This window comes from Mercenaria mercenaria, chromosome 10 (genome assembly GCF_021730395.1).
Source record: "Mercenaria mercenaria strain notata chromosome 10, MADL_Memer_1, whole genome shotgun sequence".
Classification (NCBI taxonomy): domain Eukaryota; kingdom Metazoa; phylum Mollusca; class Bivalvia; order Venerida; family Veneridae; genus Mercenaria; species Mercenaria mercenaria.
This window is the reverse complement of record NC_069370.1, coordinates 38,510,111-38,532,834: the sequence shown is the minus strand read 5'-3', so window position 1 is coordinate 38,532,834 and position 22,724 is coordinate 38,510,111. Positions and strand designations below refer to the sequence as shown.

Here is a 22,724-nt window from a genome sequence, read left to right as displayed (position 1 = left end):
TGTAGAGCCATAATTATAATCATTGTTTATAATGTCAGATTTCTACATACAGAAACAAACATTCTTCTTGAACGTAGGGAATGTTTCAAACGAAATTGTTGTTTAAACTTCAAAAATTAGTTTAATAAATTTAATCTTAAAACTGATGTGTGAAAAAATACAATGTATTTAAATTAAAATAACAATATTTTTTTTTAAAAAAGGCCGACAACGAAGTTACATTTAGTATTCCGAACTTTTAGATAAAACTGCAGAAAATCATCTAGGTTTAACACGCATTTAAATGGTAAAGAACAGAGCAATATCATAAACAAATATTTTCAGGCAACAGTTTACAGTTTTGACTTTCTATTTTCATTAATATATGTCCTAATTGTTTTGTTCTAAATACTCTGAATCAACAAGGCAAATATCATGTAAAAAACGACATCTTTCTCTCTGGGTAAGACAAGTCTAGATCTAGCCATTTTCACAGGGCGAAAAGTAACATTAATGTAGATATTTTCCATTTAAAAACAGATGCAGGCAATAATTTCATGGCAGAAATTTTGTTTTCAAAAAAAAATTCAACAAATGCTTTCCCAGATTTTCACTGAAAGGACGAGTTAAACTGTAAGGCGTAAGTGTTTGAGTAATAGCAGAATAACCTACGGCATACGCTTTGATTGGACGACAGCATAAGATAAGATAAATGCCTGTTTCCAGTCCCCGTATCAGTTGTTCCAGTTAAAAGGCACAATGAAGTAACTGTATGGTTGAAAACTCAGTGATAACTCAGACTATCTGCAAGAGTGGAACATGCAAATCATAAATAACATGCCTCAAAATCATGAAAATTATCAACTCAAGATGTAAGTATTATACTCGATCTTAAATGTTATATGTAAGTAACCTGCTTTAAGTTTTTACTCGTTTTTCATCATCTAAAATTTTAGGTACTATCTCTAAATAGTACCAATAAGTAATACCGGGTCTGCAATTTTCGCTGTTTGCTTTGTTCTCGGTGCTTCCGAGGGATCTACTTTCCAGATTTTATTTACTTCACAACAGCGGGTGTTAAGTGCTGTGTGGCGGCCGTAAAAAGTCGCCCCGACTTCATCTCAGTGTTGTTATATTTTCTGGTCCTTCGGGATCATTGATTTCAACTCATTTAGATTTGAAGATTGAATACTGCTTAAGCCGGTGCTAGGGGGCGTGAGCAGTGTTGCATATTCCATTACTGCTCATGAACAGACTCAATAAAACCGAGTCTGCAATTTTCGCTGTTTGCTTTGTTCTCGGTGCTTCCGAGGGATCTACTTTCCAGATTTTATAATAATACTAATAAAGTAATACTTTTAATAAACAATTGGAATATTTAGCGCTATGTGTATTTAAGGAGGTAGTGTACCATGTCACCAGGGTAGATTCAAATTAATTTGACCGTAGCAAGCTTTTTTCTTCTTGTAATTCAATGTTTTAGCTGCTACAATCTCAAATTCATTTTTATCCATGGCCTCCAAAGTTATTTCATATTGAAAGAAGGAAAATACGATTATTTATCACTTCTTAGTGTATTTTATTTTCACTGTTCATTATCCGTAGAAGTCTGTGTAGTTTATAAATTTATTAAAATGCGAGATAGCTTTTTAACACAACCATAAAATGCATATGTCACAGGGCACATGTTTCCATGGTAACGCATTTTATCTCATTTTTAAACAACTATGTATGATTATTTGTACTTTAATATGATCACATGTTAATTAGGCTAATTATACCTCCCATATAGCTAATTTGTACCTCCCATAGCTTTTCCAGCAAGTTGTAACAACTTTTAAATATGTCAGTATAAACTTCCGAAGGTTTCCGAACATTTCCGGGCCATAGACAAATACCAGAAAGACCTATTAACAACTATGTATGATAACAGGTCTTTCAACAGCTTCAGTGACATTCTCTTTATGGCCAGAATGGAATACTAGGGTAAATTTATTACCAGAATATCCTGGGAATCCAGTCTGACAATTTCTATGTTTTTTTCTACCTGCAAATTGACACCTGCCTGGAAACCTGTTTTCCGTCCGCAGCGCCACCTATATTACACCCGAAATATGCGGGTGTGTGATAAAGAACGATATCTTCTGAAAGCAATAATCCATGGCTAAAAATAGAAACGGAATTCTCATGGAAAAGACAGATCGGAATCGTGTACTTCCGACGGTTTCCGAACATTTCCGGGCCATAGACAAATACCAGTTTTGTACCTCCCATAGCTTTTCCAGCAAGTTGTAACAACTTTTAAATATGTCAGTATAAACTTAAATTTGCATCATAGCTATAGGAGAGATCGTGCTGGTATACAAATCCGTTGTATTTTCTATTTTTAGAACTGATAAGACAAAGATCTGGTGGGCAGACGCCGGGCGTCCAAGTTTTTTGTAAACAGTGATGTTTTTCTAACAGCTTAAACTTTCTAAAAACACAAATGATATCAGTAATTTTTTGATCAATGGAAAGGATATATAACAAGCAATTTATGGATTACTTTTAATTATCATTTCGAAATAAAATGGATTAATCAATACAAAGAACTATAAAATACATTTATTTTATAGCTCTTTGACCAATACAAACGCTTAACTTACAGTGTTCTTCTAAAAGTTTGGAGCATTGCTACGCCATTATTAAAATCGAATGTCATTTAAAATGGTTAATCATTTCAAAAAGATATTGAAATAAGAAAATATGAAAATCGTAAGCATTTCAAAACTTTTCGAATTTTTAAAATTTATAAATGAGCGAAAAAAAGTAATTAAAAATTCTGATCCCAGAGCTATAAAAAAGTATTTTTAGTTCTTTGCATACACAAATGATATGTAAAACCATTTGTTTTGCCCACCACCAGATAAACTGGTGTTGATGCGTGACGTCAAGGCGATCTTTCCTGATGTTATATTAATGGAGACCTAGTGATCTACGAAAATTGCCGAATTTCCGGCAGCATTGCCTCGTTTTCGTTTCAAACAAGCGCAAATATGATCACATGTTAATAAGGCTAATTATAGAAAGTCAATAATCAGTACTTAGTCACATGGAAACTCCTTCAGATTTCCCCAGGCGTTGATAATATCAGAAACTCGATGAATGACAATTAACACTAATTAGCGCAAATTAAGTGATCTTTAATGCATAGGCATTAGGTATGATTTCTTCTGGCAAAGCACAAATATTATCAACGGCTTCCCAGGCTATTACCAGAACAGCAAATACTTTACATCGTATCCTATTTATCTTAATTTTTGAAGTAACTATGTCAACAGAGATGCTTAAAATATGTTATATATGACTTGTTGTCTTTATTTCTTATAAAAAATATTAAATAAATTTATCTTCCTTGTTTAATGTAGCTTCGTGACATTTCATTTTCAAAGTAAGTAATATGTCTGTTTTATTTGGATTCATTTAAACAAATTCAAAGCTTAAAATAATTACAGCAGTACTCCTTATCTAACTGTTCTATGGAAATATCATTTTGCTTGCAGTTATTATTATACAAGTTCCCTTCTACCCTTGACATTTCAATATCAGTTGATATACATAATCATTTAGTGGTATATGACCCAATGCTGAAACCTGTCGACTGTAAATTCCCTATTAAAGATTGGATATTTTCAAGTTTTAGAAGTGATAAACAGTCTTCAAAATCAGAAAAGTAGTTTGATTAAATATTTAACTACGCTGAGAGTTTTTTATGTCGTAAAATAAACACAAGGAGCCAATTTACGGACATACCAAAGCTTGAAAATGGCGGCGTTGGAGATGGAGCTGTCAAAGAAAAAATACGATTAAATAAGTGGTTTAGCAGAAACGAAGAAAATTGAATCGATATGCCTTCGCAAAAAGTAATTGTGTGCAATTAATTTACCAAATAAATGCCCTGTTAAACTTTCTGTCACCTTTTTTACCGAGAGAATGTAGACAGTGTTGATGTTTATGATTTAGGTTATCTATGTTGATCGCAAATAACAATCTGCGCTATTTCCAAACGCGCAGCGCATATAACAAATTTTTGTACGTTGGTTTTATGCGCAACGATTTACCAATCCTTGCGCAGCATAGATTTAACCTACGTGATTTTCCAAATGCACAGCGCAAATAATAGTCCAAATAATTAGACGTGAAAAAGTTGTCATTTGACGTTCAACAGTCAATATTCTGACATTTTACATTTTTACTATCAAAGCCCTTTTCGACGTCTAAACGCTAAGTATGAAAGAAGTGTAGCATAAAATCAATTTCTAAAATATTATAAAGTCGGTAAACTTTGTACCTAATAGGAACAAAAATACCTTTGCTTCAAATCTGCAAGGTTAAAATGATTTACATTCCATTATTATCCAGGAAATGATGCTTCATCTTTTTGACATCGAATGTTTATATTTGACATGCCACCATCTTGTTTCGAAATTGAAAGTACCAATTAAATTTGATCGACGGTAGATGAAAAAATATTTCCCGCCAAATATTTTCATTGTAATTTTGATTTTTTTCATCATAAATGTATATTTTCTATTTTAATCCTTATAAATTTTAAATGTCTCTTCTGGAAATAGAAAGATTATTGACATTTATAGTTTCTCTGTATGAGATAGAGAAAAGGTAACTTTCGTTCAAGAAATGATTCTAATATGCAAATCATGTTTACATCCGGAACACCCTCGGTTATTACCGTGCCACTATTCAAAACTTTCAACAGATTGGATACTGGATTAATTAATCGGTTAATTAATAACAAATAAGGTAAAACATAACTTTTAATTGCTGCCATAAAGCACATTTACGATTATTCTTCATACTCAATGTGAAAGTTTCAGTCATTTTTGCCAGAAAGACATTAAAAAACCTTCAGATCAAAATTCAGATCTGAAGCGATTTTTGTGCTATACGTTATTTCAGTTCAACATTAAGACCTGACATAACATGGAAAATAAAAAATGTAAAATATCAATTAAAATGAACTTATAAAGTGATATGAGTTATGTCAGGTCTTTTATTTAGGACTACGCAAATAACAAATGTAACTTAATATATCAGTAATTTGCATTTCATGTTTGATGAATTATGCAGTAGGTCAATTTATTAATAAATATTAATGTCAAATGCTGAATATCTTGGTACTTAAATTATGTGTCATAAATTTGTTTCTACATCAGTAGGGCTGTCATCGATAGAAACGATATCGATGTATCAACGATATTTTTTTGTCGATCGATTATCGATTCCCATTTTCAAAAATCGATACTTTACAGATAGAAAGAACTACCCAGATAAACACTCAGACCCTAAAAAACAACTAAAGTTCACAAAGTTGTAAATTTGGATAAATGCAAAAAAAGGAGTGAAGGCAAAATAAAAATGAAAGATATTATTAATTTTTATGCATTTCTTTTATTTCATAAATACAAATACAACACAGTCAAACAGAAATATGGAAAGTAGGCAATAAAACTACAAATAGCATTTACAGAAAGGTATATAGTATGCATATGAACAAATAGGTCGTTAATCTAACTTAATAATCAATATATCGATGTATCGTCGATATTTGTCTTCTGATATATCGGTATCGCCGATACGCCTAAGACCCAATCAATGACAGCCCTATACATCAGTAAATTCACAGCAGTCGGTCACCAGGTTTCAATCACAGGGATCCGTCACATGCTATGATAGAGAGGTAAAATTTCTTTTAAATGATTTAAAATGAAATTCAAGAAAAAAAATATATATATAAACCATATATCAGCGTTCGACACTAACTTTTTTGCCAGGTATCCCGAAGGAATACCTGCTGGGAAATTTAGGAATCCCTGCTGAAAATTAGGAGTCCCTGATAACAAAATGTGGTAAGAACATGAAAAAACTAAAATCTAACAAACACAACTGTTTACAGTACTAATTGTATTTTATTTCCACTTCATTTCCATTTTACATCAATGACAACAATAGCTTGTATGACTTTTGCTGTAAAAGAATAATGTCATTTCTGTCCAAGTCCTCTTCCCCCTCATCTTCACTACCATCGCACTCCTCTGCCATTTGTTGTAGTTCGTCTAAATGTATGCCACCTAGTTCATTCCCCCTTATAACCCCCTTATTTGTAATCATTTTTTTGACATAAAAAAAAAAATTCCGAAAAGTCTCCCTTGAATAAAAAAAAAATTCAAAAAAAGAAAATGTTCCGACCTACCTACCCTAATTTTTTGAGCATGTTACCAGATACAAAGATTTTTTAGGCCTTATTAATGCAACTCCCACAGACTATCTAAAACTAGTACATTGGTCATAACAGATTTTCTTAAACATTTCATATTTTAGTTGTTTTATTTTGCACATTGCCTAAAAGTGGGTGGGGTTTAGTGTTTGCATGCTTTTATTATCAGCAAATTCTTCTAAATAAGAGCTGCTTTGGCAACAGTGATCATATTTTTCATAAATGCAGACGTTTTATTGGCTTTTTATTTTAGTTTGTACTAGAAAAATCTTGTAAGAAATGATAAAAATGTTCGAAAATGTCGGTCTAGAAAACGAGTGACAAATACGAAAAACAAAAGTAACAGTTAAAGTTCTTGAAAAGATAACTGTTTTAACTTTATTTTCTCATCATACCACGTATAATTTCTGCTTATTTAATTTGTTTTGCCCAAACAAAGCCTCGGCAATGATAATAAATTTGTTATAGACCGTAACGGCCGACCGGCTCATGTAATCGTATCGAGCACACAAAATAATGGTACAAACACGATAATCTAAGGCTGCATTGTTTATCAATTAACTTGTAAACATTGATCAATAAACACCTTTGATAATGACAAGGCATATTGTACTAAATACAAACCGCGAGATAAGCACGTGTCATTTGGCGCGTGGCGTGACTGACATCTGTCGGTAGCTAATTAACATACGACGCTCCGCCTACTGCCATATTTCAGCTTGTGCCGGCGAACAATATTGAAATTCACTGGGATTTTGATTGACAGGGGGCAGAACTATCGAACTTGGAACGCATCTAAGTAAATTTCCGCGAGTCAAGCCGACGCACGTGCCGTAATTTATGCGGGTAAAATACGAGTTTTTCTCGATTTTCGCGGATCAAAACCCGGGACCTCGGGTCAACTGAACGCCCTTAGCAAAAGACCGATGTTTGAGCGAACAAGACTGGGGAATTTCATTTTTTTAGAATCATATTTTATCTGAAAATCAAGAGTCCCGACGGAACACCGAAATTGCGAACTTTAGGATCCCTTGCGGATTTTTGGTGTCCTCGGGATCCCGGGACACCGTTAGTGTCGAACGCTGTATATATAGACAAGGGGGATAACATGGTAAATTTTAATTTTTTCCTTACGGTTCTTGTACCCCATGCTATCCAGGCCCTTCCCCAGAAATTTTTTAAGGCGCTGGGGTAAAGTTTGCATGGCGGGATAAGGGGTGGGTGCGGGAGGGGTTTCCCCTCCTGTGATCAATTTTGTGCTTTTTTAAGTATACCATATGCAAAAAAACACAACAACATGTATTTCATTACTTCTACATTTTTACATAGTCATATAACCATCAATATATCATATACACTACACAGACATGACAGATGTCCACTTCTTTTATATGTATTTTCGAACAACACATATGTCCTTCTACTTCTTTTGTACTAACACTAACAACACATAGGTATTTTTGTTTTCATATACCGGTAAGTGTCTGTCTTTGGCTCTGTGCCATTCCTTTACTGCACCACTGAAATTAAAGTCATTCAGTTTTTGTCCCTGCATGGACACCATGAGTAAGGCATTAAGCACTTTCATGCTCACCGGTGAATGGTGGGTACTGGGTGGTCTTTACCCTTACAGAAGCAAGCCTCTGTGGCGTACATGCTGCGTATTTGCTGTGTATATGCCGCGAACACAGTAGTACGCCAGAGGAGTACATTTTACATACACCGCATGCCGCGTACATGCCGTGTACTATTTCGATGAGTACACAGCATGTACGCAGGAGGTCACTAGTACACTTCAAGTACGCAGCACAGACTCTGAAAATTTAAGGAGTACACTGCATGTACGCAGGAGGGACTTGTACAAGAAAATAGTACACTGCATGTACACCGCAGATACTTTGAAATTTGTGCAGTACACTTCATATACGCGGGAAAGACTTGTACAATTTCTTTTGGCATTTATACTTAGTTTTTTTTTATGAGTTAAAGTCTGAAGTAAACTTCATATACGCAGGAGGGACTTCATGCAGGAAGGATTTGTACATTTTTTTTTTTTTGGAAGCAAGAACTTGATTTCCGAGTAACTTTTATCTTAATAGCATAGAATAGTTCAGATTACCGGTATTCTGAACAATAAAAATTTGCCAAACTATTTGCAATGTTCATTTGTGAAGCTTACATCTTAGTGATTTCTGAGCTGCACCTTGCATGCAGTGTAAAAATATATTCTTTTTCATTTTGAATTAATCCTGGAGCTTTCTAACAGCCTTATTTGAACTTCGTTGCATTACATTTTGTAATACATGAAATAATTACCAAGATAATGCCTCAACAGCGCCCGAATGAGAAGAATTAATAGCTCTCACTGTTATTTGAATACTCTTAAGCAAAACACCACTCTATCATGTTTTATAAAGGCTTTAATGCTCATTATGTTAACTCATTAAGGCCTCACCAAATTAAAAAGTTGTTCATTGGATTTGCCGCTCGTATATTTTCAGAAAGTTTTTGGCTAATTGCGCTTGCCCCATTGGAAAAAATCAATCCAAAATTTATTGGTGCGCTACTTTTTACGGACGTAAAAGTGTATAAATGCTTATATAATTCCAGTCCTAGATTGTTCTCAGATGGATTTTAATCAAAATAAATACATACTACGCACACATCGTCTATAATAAATCATAACACTTATATTTAGTTGCATTAAAGTTGTTTCCCCTTGATGCAGTTACGCCATTTTCTTCAAATGTTTACCAAATTACATGCTACAAAAATTGATTTATTTCATTGATAAGTGGATGGAGAAAAGCATACTAATTTATTTGATAACATCAATCTACATTATTTTGGTAAGGGTAAATACTTATTGATGCATGTCACTTATCTTTGTTCTGTTTTTTTCTGTCCAAATGATCAGCATTTGCATACGAAAGTTGGTGGGGTAAGGAATTTACATTATCACAGCAGTTTCGCCACAAGAGTACACAGCATGTATGCAGCAGGAGTACACAGCATGTACGCCGCAGGACTCAGGCCAGGAGTACACAGCATGTACGCCGCAGGAGTACACAGCATGTACGCCGCAGGAGTACACAGCATGTACGCCGCAGGGGTAGTACACCGCAGGCTCATTTGCATGTGAAAAGTGTATGTGCCGCGTACATGCTGCGTACTATTTCTCGCATACTAAATTCCTCCAGCGTACATCCTGTGTACTATGTAGTCCACAGCATGTACGCAGCAAGTAGTACGCGGCAGAGCTCATTTGCATGTCAAAAGTGTACTACAAACGTACTATCGGTGTATGTGCGGTGTATATCCTGCGTACTATTGATTTCAGTACACATCATGTACGCATCATATACGCTGTATGTACACAGCAAGAGTACGCAGCAGGCCTTTTTCTTCTGTAAGGGTACACATTCAACTGCTGAAACCTCTCTCACAATCTGAAAGTACAAAAAAAGTATTTGTTACTTTCCCAGAGCAAGGATAACCAAGGATGGATTTATATTGTAAAAGTTCCTAAGATTTGACATTTATCTTGTGTTCTTCTGCACAATGAATTGCAACAGTATTTCTGTTAAATATTTGTGGGTGTTAACAACACCATTGCAGCTTTTTTTACACACAGAAGCAGGTTCTGTATTTCAAGTTTAACTATGTATTTTACTGCAAGCAGCAAGTTTCAGAAAGAACATGTATACACACCAGCTGTGGAGGTTGGTAGAAGCAGTCCCACTGTAGCCACAGACACTTGGGGGTCAGAACCTGTCCCCCCTCCCAATCCACCCCTGCCAACCTTCAACCAATATATTTTCGCTTTTTAAATCAAACTGAGCACATGTCTCGATCATACAACAACTTCTGTTACCATTTCAATATGTTTAAAAAATCTCCCATATACTATCAATGCTCAGAAAAACTAAAGACAACTTACTCCCGAGCGTTTTCAACACAAAATAGCTTGTCCAAGGAATAGGAGAATAGATACCAGCTTGATGTCAAATTTACTACACAGAGCCAGGACACAGACAATATCGTTAGTGGTTAAAATAAAAATACTCGCTCATGACGTCAAGTGCTGCGGTGGCCGAGAGAGTACAGACGCTGGTTCTGTGAGCTTATTTTTGGGCAGGGCCGCGGGTTCGCTCCGCGCTATGGGCAATCTTTTTTTATATCTTGAGAATATATCGTTTAAAAATAAAATGAAAATATTATATTAAAAAAAAGAATGCCCAAAGCGCTGAGCGAACCCGTGGCCCTGCCCAAAAAACTTCTTTCAGAACCAGCGTCTGTACTATCTCGACCATCGCGGCAGTTGACTTTCTAAGCAAGTATTTTTATTTTAACCGCTAACGATATCGTCTGTGTCCCGGCTCTGTGTAGTAAATTTGACTGCCCAACATCAAGCTGGGATCTATTCTCCTATTCTTTGGACAAGAAAATCGTGTTTACATTGCGAAGTAAGTTGTCTTTAGTTTTTTTGAGCATTGATGGAGTATAGTAATTTTGCAAACATGTTGAAATGGTAACAGAAGTCGTTGGATGATCAAGACATGTGCTCAGTTTGTATTAAAAAACAAAAATATATTGACTGAGGGTTGTCAGGGGCGGCATGGGAGGGGGAGGGGTGCTGACCCCCAAGTGTCTGTGAGTTCATCCGGAACAACTTCAGTCAAAGAATCACTGGTCATTTTAATACAGTTGCCTTTCTCTGCTAATTATTACTTGATAACAATTAACTTACCCATGCATGCCGTCACCAGCTGTTATCCCATTTCGTTGCATAGACTAATTATAATCTTTAACTAATTATAATCCAATCACTCCTGCTCCAGTTAGCGCAAACTTGTGAAAACACAGACTTTCATCAACACGTGTCGTCTTTAAACCCTTACCAGTACACGGTAAACAGCTAGCTACACTGTGTATTCATAAACTTCCCCGATCGATATTTACCTGGGGTATCTCACAGGGATGAAATCGCTTACTGATTTAAGACGCTGCGCTAATAATTGAGGCACCGCGCGGGATAATTAAGCGCTGCGGGAAGCTGTATTTCGTGTTTTAAGCGCCGCGGTAGCACGGCGCCTTATGCGGCTGGGGAAGGGCCTGCTATCGCGCAACATTTTGGTAATAGCCGACTTGTAACTACTGAACTACATGAGCAAAGGATGATACTAACAGAAAATATATACTTTTCCCACCTTAAAATGTACCAAAGAGTCGTAAATTATAATTTTCTATATGCTGACACAGCTGTGTTTACGACTTGGACACGATGGCGTAAAGCATTGACACGGTCATTCATAAGAATGTTAAAAAATACACTAACTGCAAACATTTACACACCTCGGAAATTTCTGTCGGGGAAGAATACGCGTATTTTGTCTTTCTCGCTCTACGTTCATGCATTTTCTCTCCATGATGACAGCCATCTAAGTGTTGATGAAACCTGTTTTCTGATTGGATGACCGATGCAAAAAATGATCATGTGACCTTTCTTGCGTCATAACTAGAAAAGAAGACAATGTTTGTCAGTTATGATAAAAATATGCGTATATATGGTTTATATGTATTTTTTTCTTGAATTTAATTTAAAAACATTTAAAAGAAATTTTACCCCTCTATCATAGCACGTGATGGATCCCTGTGGTTTCAATACCTCCGATCTGATCAAGATGCAATAAAACTCAAACATGCGTGAAGGTGTGATTTCCTCCAGCTTGCACACGTTTTTATTATATTGAAATAGCTTGAAATTTCACAATAATATTCTTTTTACCAACGGGAGCATATTTCTCAACATGGCTAAGATAAAAGATGAGATAAAAAAGTGACAGAATTTAAAGAAAATTCTTACAAATCTTATTGATATAATTATTTTCTTAAAAAAAAATATAGTACAAAATCAATAGAATTAAGAGTAATTCTTGTCGAAACGTAAACGAAGTTTTACATTTTGTAGCTGCGCAAGATATGTGTTCGTTGCCCTGTGCTAAAAGAAAATCTGGAATTTACTCTGATAACTTGAACATTTTTAGCTCATCTGATTTTTTGAAAAAAAATGATGAGTTATTGTCATCACTTGAGCGGTTGTCGGCGTCGGCGTCGGCGTCTGCGTCGGCGTTGCCTGGTTAAGTTTTATGTTTAGGTCAGCTTTTCTCCTAAACTATCAAAGCTATTGCTTTGAAACTTGGAATACTTGTTCACCATCATAAGCTGACCCTGTATAGCAAGAAACATAACTCCATCTTGCTTTTTGCAAGATTTATGGCCCCTTTTGTACTTAGAAAATATCAGATTTCTTGGTTAAGTTTTATGTTTAGGTCAACTTTTCTCCTTAACTATCAAAGCTATTGCTTTGAAACTTGGAATACTTGTTCACCATCATAAGCAGACCCTGTACGTCAAGAATCATAACTCCATCTTGCTTTTTGCAAGATTTATTGCCCCTTTTGGACTTAGAAAATCAGTTTTCTTGGTTAAGTTTTATGTTTAGGTCAGCTTTTATCCTAAACTATCAAAGCTATTGCTTTAAAACTTGCAACACTTGTTTACCATCATAAGTTGACCCTGTATAGCAAGAAACATAACTCCGTCCTGCTTTTTGCAAGATTTATGGCCCCTTTTTGACTTAGAAAATATCAGATTTCTTGGTTAAGTTTTATGTTTAGGTCAACTTTTTCTCTTAAACTATCAAAGCTATTGCTTTGAAACTTGCAACACTTGTTCACCATCATAAGCTGACCCTGTACAGCAAGCAACATAACTCCATCCTGCTTTTTGCAATAATTATTGCCCCTTTTGGACTTAGAAAATCATTTTCTTGGTTGAGTATTATGTTTAAGTCAACTTTTCTCATAAACTATTAAAGCTATTGCTTTAAAACTTGCAACAGTTTTTCACCATCATAAGTGGACACTGTACATCAAGAAACATAACTCTATCCTGCTTTTTGCAAGAATGATGGCCCTTTTTAGACTTAGAAAATCATGGGTAGGACAATATTTCTATTACACAAAAAAAATCAGATGAGCGTCAGCACCCGCAAGGCGGTGCTCTTGTTTATAAATCATATTAACTTTTACTTCCATTTACGATTACAGACTAAAATTACAGGCTTTTTTGCAAATCGGAGATCTATAATGTTACATCTGTAACTTGCGCGGGAGGTTAGTCCTGCGCTAATAGCAAAGTTTGAAATGACACTGATATTTCAAATATATTTCATTCATACAACATACTATTTATGTAACTTTCAAAAAATATTGTAAAAACATGAATAGAAAAAAAGGAGCGATTTCTGTCATAATGAGAACGAAATATTACATTTTTATCTGCGCAAGATGTGCGTCCTGCGCTAATAGTAAATCTGGAAATTACTCCGATAACTTGAATGTCTCTCATAAACTTAAATTAAACTAATGTTAACTTAAACTCTTTTTTATGATTACAGACTAAAATTGTAGCTTTTGCAAACCTGAATATAATGTGGGATGTCGGTCCTGCACTAATAGCAAACCCTGAAATGACGCCGATATTTAAAAAAACTTCATTTCTTTAACATACTATTTATGTATCTTTAAAAATTAAAAATATGTTTAAAAGAGTAGAAAATAAATAGAAAAAAGTCATTTCCATCGCAACGAGTACGCAAATTTTACATTTTGGTATCTGCGCAAGATGTGTCCTGCGCTAATAGTAAATGATAACTTGAATGTCTCTGATAAACTAGGTTAAGTTTAACTTTGTTTTATGATTACATACTAAAATTGTAGCTTTTGCAAAATTTAAATTTGTAACATGCGCGGGATGTCAGTCCTGCGCTAATAGCAAATCCTGAAATGACGCCGATATTTCAAATATATTTCATTTCTAAAACATACCATCTATGTAACATTTTTAAAAAAAATAGTTTTAAGACTAGGAAATAAATTTTTAAAAAAATGATTTCCGTCATAACGAGAACGAAATATTACAATTGTTATCTGAACAAGTTGCTTGTCTTGCGCTAATACTTCGATCAAAGCAACAAAGGAAATTTCTCAGGCTGGTTTCTTTCTTGATTGAGTGATTCAGTTAAATTGAGCCATGCCATGAGAAAACTAACACAGCATGTTTGCGACCAGCATGGATCCAGGCCAGCCTGTGCATCCATGCAGTCTGGTCAGAATCCATGTTGTTTGCTTTCAAAGCCTTAAATTAGCAAACAGAATGGATCCTGACCAGACTGCGCGAATGTTCAGGCTCTTCTGGATCCATTCTTGTCGCAAACACACATGGTGCGGCTCAGTTCTCTTCAACAATCATAGTATAACAAAAAAGTTACTAGTTCAATATTTGCAATATATATATTATTTTTTATTGTAATATGTCTTTATTGTTACAAACAATTCAACGAACAACTTCAGAAATAAGCACCAACTTAAAAAAAATACATAAATTTCATAATCATGTATTTGTTTAATAATTTATTACATTGGTTAATTTAGCTGCTTGCATGGCCTGCAAAAATATCAAATCGCGAAAAAATGATATCAATAGGATGATAGAAATATCGTCTAGGAATATATATTGACATTAGCACAGAATCGACTTCCTTTAGTAGAAAGGGAATAGAATATGATATTATAATTTGTTATTGCAATAGGCCTTTATTTTGCAAGCAATATCAATAGATAACTTAAGAAATCCTCACCAAACTTTTAATAACATGAATCTCGTATATATTTATCTAATTTAGCTGGTTATTTCCAAGGATTACCTGGCCTGCGCTAAAAGCAAAATTACGCTGATATTTTAGGTATTTCTCTTCAATATTTATTAATTCACACGATATCCCCCTTTACCCCCCCCCCCCCCCCCCCCCCCAACATCTTTAAACAATAACAAAATATTATACTTGTCATTTTTGGCTAACAGTTTATATATATCAGTACAATACAATTTAATAATAAATAAGTAAAATACAACTTAAATAATTGTTGTTTTTTTGTGGCATGGTTTTATACTTACCTAAAATAGCAAGATTGATCGTTTAATCAAAGGTAGAGGTATTACAAATCTGCTACTAATTTTGAATTATAAAAGCATGAACAAATAATATCAATTAGATTTGTAAGAAATGACATATATTTGAAATATCGTTGTCATTTAAGGAATTGCAATTAGTGCAGGACCGTCATCCAGCAGTAACTTTACATTCGAGCTATAATTTTAGTCTATAATGGTATAACAAAATTAAAGTTGACATAGCGTATGAAACTATCGGAGTAATGTTAAAATTTCTTAGCACAGGAAATACATCTTGCACAGATAAAACATAATATTTCGTTCTCGTTATGACGGAAGTCACTTTTTTCTATTTATTTTCTACAACATTTTTAAAAAGTACATAAATGATATGTTTTATAAATGAAATATATTTGAATTCAGGATTTGCTATTAGCGCAGAACTGATATCCCACACGGTTACAGATTTAGAATTACATTCCTCTTTGCAAAAGCTACAATTTTAGTCTGTAACCATAAACAAAGTTAAAGTTAGCATGGTTTATGAAAGATATTCAAGTAATAAGGATTATTTCAAGATATTTTATTAGCGCAGGGCACACATCTTAAGCAGAATAAATGTAATATTTCGTTCTCGTTATGACGAAAATCACTTTTCTTTCTAATTATTTTCTACTCTGAAAACATTTTTTAAGACGTTACATTAATAGTATCTTTTGGAATTGAAATATGTTTGAAATATCTGCGTCGGTTCATGATTTGCTATTAGCGCAGGAACAACATCCCGCGCAGGCTACAGATGTAACATTATATTCAGATTTGCAAAGCTTAAATTTAGATTCTAATTGGAAAACAAAGTAAAAGTTAACATGGTTTATAAAAGATATTCAAGTTATTGGTGTAATTTCAGATTTTCTATTAGCGCAGGACACACATCTTGTGCAGCTACAAAATGTAAAATTTTGTTCACATTTTCATGAAAATTACTAGTTATTCTATCTATCTCACTATAAAACATTAAAAAATGATATAAGTATCAAAGATCTGTAAGACTCGTCTTTTAATTCTGCTTATTTTTATTTTATTTTTAATCTTAACCATGTCAAGAGATATGCTCACATTGGTAAAAAAAGAATTGCGCTTTTTCAATGTGATAAAAGTGATATGATGAAATGTGCTAAGTGTGTGGAAATTTAATCTTTTATGTACGTCTTCTTTATGTTCAATATCCGGTATAAAATGACTAGATGTGTAATCGAATGAAGTAAAAATACTTGAGTTATAAAAAATAGAGGACGATGTGTGCTATCCGAAGGAAATCACACCTTCACGCATGTTTGAATTTTATTGCATGTTGTGTCATATTGTAGATATTGAAACCTGGTGACCGACTGCTATGAATTTACTGATGTTGAAACAAATTTATGACACATATTTTTAAAACCAAGATTTACAATTTTAGTCTGTAATTGTTAAACAATGTGAAAATTAACATTGTTTATGGCAGATATTCAAGTTATCAGAGTAATTTCCAGATCTTCTATTAGCGCAGGACACACATCTTGTGCAGCAACAGAAATGCGTTCACGTTCTGGCGAAAATTACTCTTTTGTACTATAAAACATTTAAAAATATCAATACGATCTGATCTGCAAGAAATGATATTTATTTGAAATATCGGCGTCAAAACTTTTGTTATAAAATATACTTTGGATATTTGGTGTGATTTTAAAGTTTTCTAAGACCTATGACAAATGACTCTTAATACCGTCTTCAGCAGAAATTTATAGTCTGTAAACTAGCAGGGATGTGAACATCTCTTTGAAATTACCGCATAAATACGCTGATTTACTTTAAAAAATAGTGATAATGTATTTCTTGTTCTTTACAAATTAAACACAGCGACCAAGTCAATTCACACCTTTTCGCGTGCCTGATCACCGTCAGTTTTAAAATTAAACAGTTTTATGTAGGCCAACAAATTACGAGATTCAATTTTATCGGGAGATGTCATCCATATGTTAAAAGCACAGACTCATTTAGCAAACGTGTAAGACAGTTACCCTGCGCATATAATAAATGTAAATAAGGTTGCCCGATTTACAAATCATTGCACAAATAACAAATTGGTTATTTGCGCTGCGCGATTTACCAAATGCGCAGACTGGCTATTTGCGCGTAACATCTATACTATAGTTATTTAGAAACATTGTGCACAAGTAGCTTACGCCCATTTTAATTTCTCATGCATATCATTTGTTTTATTTAAATTACTCAGACTGTCACAGTCACATCATATTAGTGACACAGCCTCCAACGTTTCTGATGCATCACATTTTCCATTTTAGAAAGGTGCAGAAATCTAAATTTATAAAAGTCCTAAGGTTTAAAATTGACAACTCGTAATTAATTAAGTAAGTCACTTTAGCACTTTGCCAGACCCCTAGACAACCCGTGTAGATCTGTCTAGAGGTCTGGTGATCAGTATGATACTTGCAGAGAGGAAACTTTCATTTATAGATCTATCGAAATCCATTCTCAACCTTTTTTGACCCTCAAGAGGGGTTTTCATGATTTCTAAGTGGGATATTTGGAGTCTCAAGTGGGAGGTTTTTTGCGGCACAATTTTTTGCGGCACATACTATAATATTGATGGTCTTTTACCTTACTTTGATGGTTTTTGACCTTAGTTTTCTAGATAAATAGGATATATAACCAAATACAACAGTTTTATCTTTATTGTATTTATTGAAATAATCAAATCATAACAGGATATTTATCATTTATACATACAATCTATGTTGTGAAAGAGCTCTTGTTTCTTTTGTTCAAAGATGACACTGATGATTCATACTTTCATACATTCTTATTTTGTTACCCTCATGAAGTGTTGGCTTGCATTTTCAGAGACAAATATCAGCTGATAACTAATAAGCAACAAGTTTTATTGAACAACTATCAGTGAGCAAGCTTATTTTGTCAATCATCACTTGTCATTTCACAATTGATTTACGGTTATAACAGCATAGGCAATTCGTCAAACTACATGTCATCAATGATTTTGTACTTATATCGCTGATTAAACCCATTGTTCTATGTTGTCAGTAAGATTTAAGACGACAAATCAACATGGAAAGTTTTATTTTTCTAGTGTTTTTGGCATGCGAAAACGAAAGTAGAATGCGACGTAAAAAGTACATGCTGTGAAATTTGCTATATTAGATCCTCTGCCACTATTTTTTTATCATTCCCTCGTTGTTCGGAATTTTCTGTGATAAATACACCAAAAGAATAACTGATTATGAATCTGTTTTTCCATCCAGTCATACAGTATTCAGTAACTAAATATAAACGTAAGTGGGGATGCCTACAGTTCATTGCGAGTTCGAAAATTCGGCTTACTTGATGCTTGCGACTGTGCACTTTCAACTTAAATTTTGACCTTAAAAAACGTTTTGACAAATTATTTACGAAAACAAAATTGTGGCCTTGCATTTTTAGTTTATTCATTTAAATCTCAATAAGTGTTTATAACTTTATCGCTAAGTTATCGGTTATTTTCACATGGATGTAGAATCTATGTTTTCAAATTTTCAAGAATTTTCGGCGCGTCATGTGCTTGGATAGTAGATATCTACGACTTCGTAATTATAAATCGATTTTACTGAATTTGGTATCATTCTAAAGTTTATCTAATTATTTTGTTTTCAGAAAGGAATAAAATGAATCTTGTAGATATAACTGATATAAAATATTTCGAGTCTCGTCAATTTTCATGGGTTGGTCGGCGATCGGCAAAGGGCAAACATGTATTCAATATTTAATTTCTAAAGGCCTAATGAGCACGTCGAAAATGTGCGATAATCAATCTACATTTTAAATGATTACAACCTTTTAAATTAATTATCGTTTAATTGGCCATTTTCAGTCATCTCTTCCATAAAAGGCTACATGTAGCTTCAAAGCCAACGTGCTAAAAACGACAAATTTTCATCTATTATTCCCAATTAAAGTATCATAAAACAGTAATTGATTGCAAAATCCTGTCAGTTCTTAATCAGGGTCATTCACGGTTGATGCACCCACTGTCGGCCTGTTGATCAAAGCCGCAATAATCGACGGTACAATACACGGAACATGTCCTGCGGACATTGGCTAATCTGGCTGGTTTTGAAAGGGCAATCTATCACAGCCATAACATCATAACAATGCCCCGAAGCTATTGGAAAATATTCAAATCGGGGTTTTAGCTTGACTATACGAAGTATAAGGAGAGCCACCTACTCGACTCGGCGTCGGCGTCTTTCCACGTCCCCACCTTGGTTAAAGTTTTTTTACACTTTCTCTTTTTTCTTCTTATCTCTGTAATTACTGAATGGATTTGATTCAAACTTAAAATAGTTATTCCTCATCATCACCCACATCATCTGACACAAGGGCCATAACTCGGCACCAATATTTCATGATTTATCTTCCCTTTTCACTTAGATTTTCAGGTTAAAGTTTTGATGCACTTTCACTCTATCTCTGTTATTACTGAATGGATTTGATTCAGACTTAAAATAATTGTTCAGCATTATCACCCACATCATATGACACAAGGTGCATAACTCTGGCACACATTTTTCATGAATTATTCCCCTTTTTTACTTAGAATTTCAGGTTAAAGTTTTGATGCACTTTCACTCTATCTCTGTTATTACTGAATGGATTTGATTCCTACTTAAAATAGTTGTTCAACATCATGACACAAGGTGCATAACTCTGGCACAAATTTTTCTTGAATTATTCCCCCTTTTATATAACTTTTCCCCAGCAATTACCATAATACACTTGTAACACAGTACGTAACAGTACATGTGTAATAGGAGCGGAAAAATGTGCAGCCTGATACAGGACTCGAACCTGCGACCTTCTGCTTGCAAGTCAGATGCTCTACCAACTGAGCTAATTGGACAACCGATATCACAGACCAATTTTATCCATTATATACACACTGCTACATTCCTCCCTCCTTTTTTTCAAAGACAAACTCAGATTCTTTTGACTAACCCAGCCATTGCTTCACCCTAGCTCTAGGATTCAAAGGCTAGTCACCACACTCACTGTACGAATGTAATAGGAGTGGAAAAATGTGCAGCCCGATACAGGACTCGAACCTGTGACCTTCTGCTTGCAAGTCAGATGCTCTACCAACTGAGCTAATCGGACAGCCGATATCACAGACCAATTATATACACAGTCACACACTGCTACAAACGTATATTGATTACTGGACCTCTAGACTCGGGGGTCTAGAGGTCAGGTAACTGGACCCTAGCCACTTCCTAAAAATAAACCTCTAAATGTAACAATTTTGTGCACTCATTTTGCAGGAATAGAATGATAATTTAAAATTTGAAAATCCCATCAAAGTGATCAGAGACTTCTGCAGGATTAATATCAACTTCTCTGCACCTTGAAATGATTGCCACATTTGTCAGTATTCATGCTGCAAGTCTGTGGTCTCATTACCACAGCTGTCAGAAATATTGGGGCTGGGTGTTTTTTTATATAGGATAGGAATGTGTGGTATTACTAACATACCACAAAATTATGATTTTGCAGTAAAAAGATACATACTGTGAACTGATACAACTTCATACTTGAGAATTCCCATTTTTTTGCATTTTCAAAGGATGTAAAATGCACACATTAAAATGAGGGAACACATTACCTTGAATTTCAAATTATCACCCACTCGGTGCAAAGGCAGTTCTAAACAGTTTGCATAAGGGCTTCACAATTTGACCAAATTTTTCACTGTAAATATGATTGTGTTTGCAGCATAACGTGCTGTAAAACAAGTTGTACTTTCAAAGAATGCTAAATCTAAATCTCATTATATAAATGTTATTTGAACATCTTGTATAGTGCATATTTTCTGACCTGGCCGAGATATTTATAGAAAGGTCATAAATGGGCCATTCTATCATTTAGTTTAGGGTAATCGGCTACATCATTAGATTTAGTTTCATTCCGTACGAATAAATCCGATATGCACCAAGTTACCTATTGATTTTAATGCTACAGCCTGTGCTAAAAATATATCCGCCAGGTCAGAAAATATGCACTATACATGTGTTGTCTGCAAAATGGTGGTTGGAAGAAAACTGTGTTTATGGGAAAAAAAGCAGTACATATAATAAAATACAATTGCAAGTTGTATTTTTTCCATGCTTAAAACTTCTATTTTAGCAGCATGTAAGACACTCCACATCCTATTAATAATTTCAGTGTCACATTTTCCTGTGTGCTGCATGCTCTTTGCACCTAACATTCACACTGTTTTCTCTAATTCTAGACAAGGTCCAAGGAAGACACCTGGACACCAGATGAGTTAAACAAAGCTCTTAGCAAGGTGAGAGCCTCACATTGACATTATTTTCAGTCTTTTAACCTTTAGCTTGCTGGCGGCAAGTGATTCTGCCATTGCAACCAGTGCAGACTAAGATGTGCAGGCTGATCATGGTCTGCACTGTTTGCTATTCAGTCAGTAAATTTTCAGTGAACACCCTTTTGAATAATAAGTGGTATTGCCCAAATTGAAAGAACTAGATGGACCAGTCCATTTTAGAAAAGCAGGCTAAGGGTTAAGCTGTTCACATGACTTAACAGGAAGTCTTTTTCACATTAACACAATACGCACTACTGGTATGGTCTTAATTTTGAAAAGTTTCAGATTGTTAATTTTCTGAATATTTATAGATCAAGCAGACTGGTTGCCAGATTATAAAAGTGAGTTTGGAGACCAGTCTCAAAACTCTAAAAATACCACAATATTTGGTTGACTGGTTCCTAGCACAAACTTTGAAATTGTATTCTTAGAATAATAAATAATAAATAAATAACTTTTATTCCTCCAATTATGAAGAGCATAACATATATACATACAATTTACAAGAAAAACGAACATACATGAACAATACACTAAATACAGCACATGAAGGACACACTGAAATCCAAGGTTAAAAAAACTTAATTAATTAAGAGAAAAGCAATTATCGCTACAACTCACTCATTTACCGACAATCTTAAGTTGAAAGCTAAAGAAGACATATATACATACAATCGACAGGAAATCAAACATGCATGTACAATCATTAATTACAGTACATGGAAAACACATTGGAATCTAACAGGCAAAAACCCGCATTTAAATAAAAAAAGGCAGTTATCGCTACAACTCACTCATTTACCGACAATCTTAAGTCGAAAGCGAAAGAAAGACCGGGTGAATTGGTTTACTGTTGTAAAGACTAGCAGTAAGAATACACTGTAAAATGGACAGCCTAATAAGTGAAAGCGAAAGGACTAGGCGCCAAAGCAGTGTGGACATATGTATAATTATACTAGTAAGTGCGATAATCACCTTCTACTTAATGAAATTTGGTGTCTTAACGATAAATCG

The 22,724-nt window shown here is 34.4% G+C and overlaps 1 protein-coding gene and 1 non-coding gene across 8 annotated transcripts in view; one reads left to right on the top strand and one right to left on the bottom strand.

Moving 5' to 3' along the window:
* Positions 1-3,738: 3,738 nt before the first annotated feature.
* Positions 3,739-22,724, top strand: part of LOC123560802 (cytoplasmic dynein 2 intermediate chain 1-like) — a 66,159-nt gene continuing 47,173 nt past the window's right edge. For 5 of the 7 annotated variants that reach the window (XM_053552814.1, XM_053552817.1, XM_053552816.1 and 2 more), the window contains exons 1-2: positions 3,739-3,884; positions 21,618-21,674. In XM_053552814.1, coding sequence (XP_053408789.1) covers positions 3,870-3,884; positions 21,618-21,674 — 72 coding nt within the window. In that variant the 5' untranslated portion in view covers positions 3,739-3,869. The remainder of the gene's footprint in view (positions 3,885-21,617; positions 21,675-22,724) is intronic. The other 2 variants (XM_053552818.1, XM_053552815.1) reach the window with 2 other exon arrangements.
* Positions 20,413-20,485, bottom strand: Trnaa-ugc (transfer RNA alanine (anticodon UGC)). Its single transcript has one exon. It is a non-coding gene; the product is annotated as a tRNA-Ala (tRNA).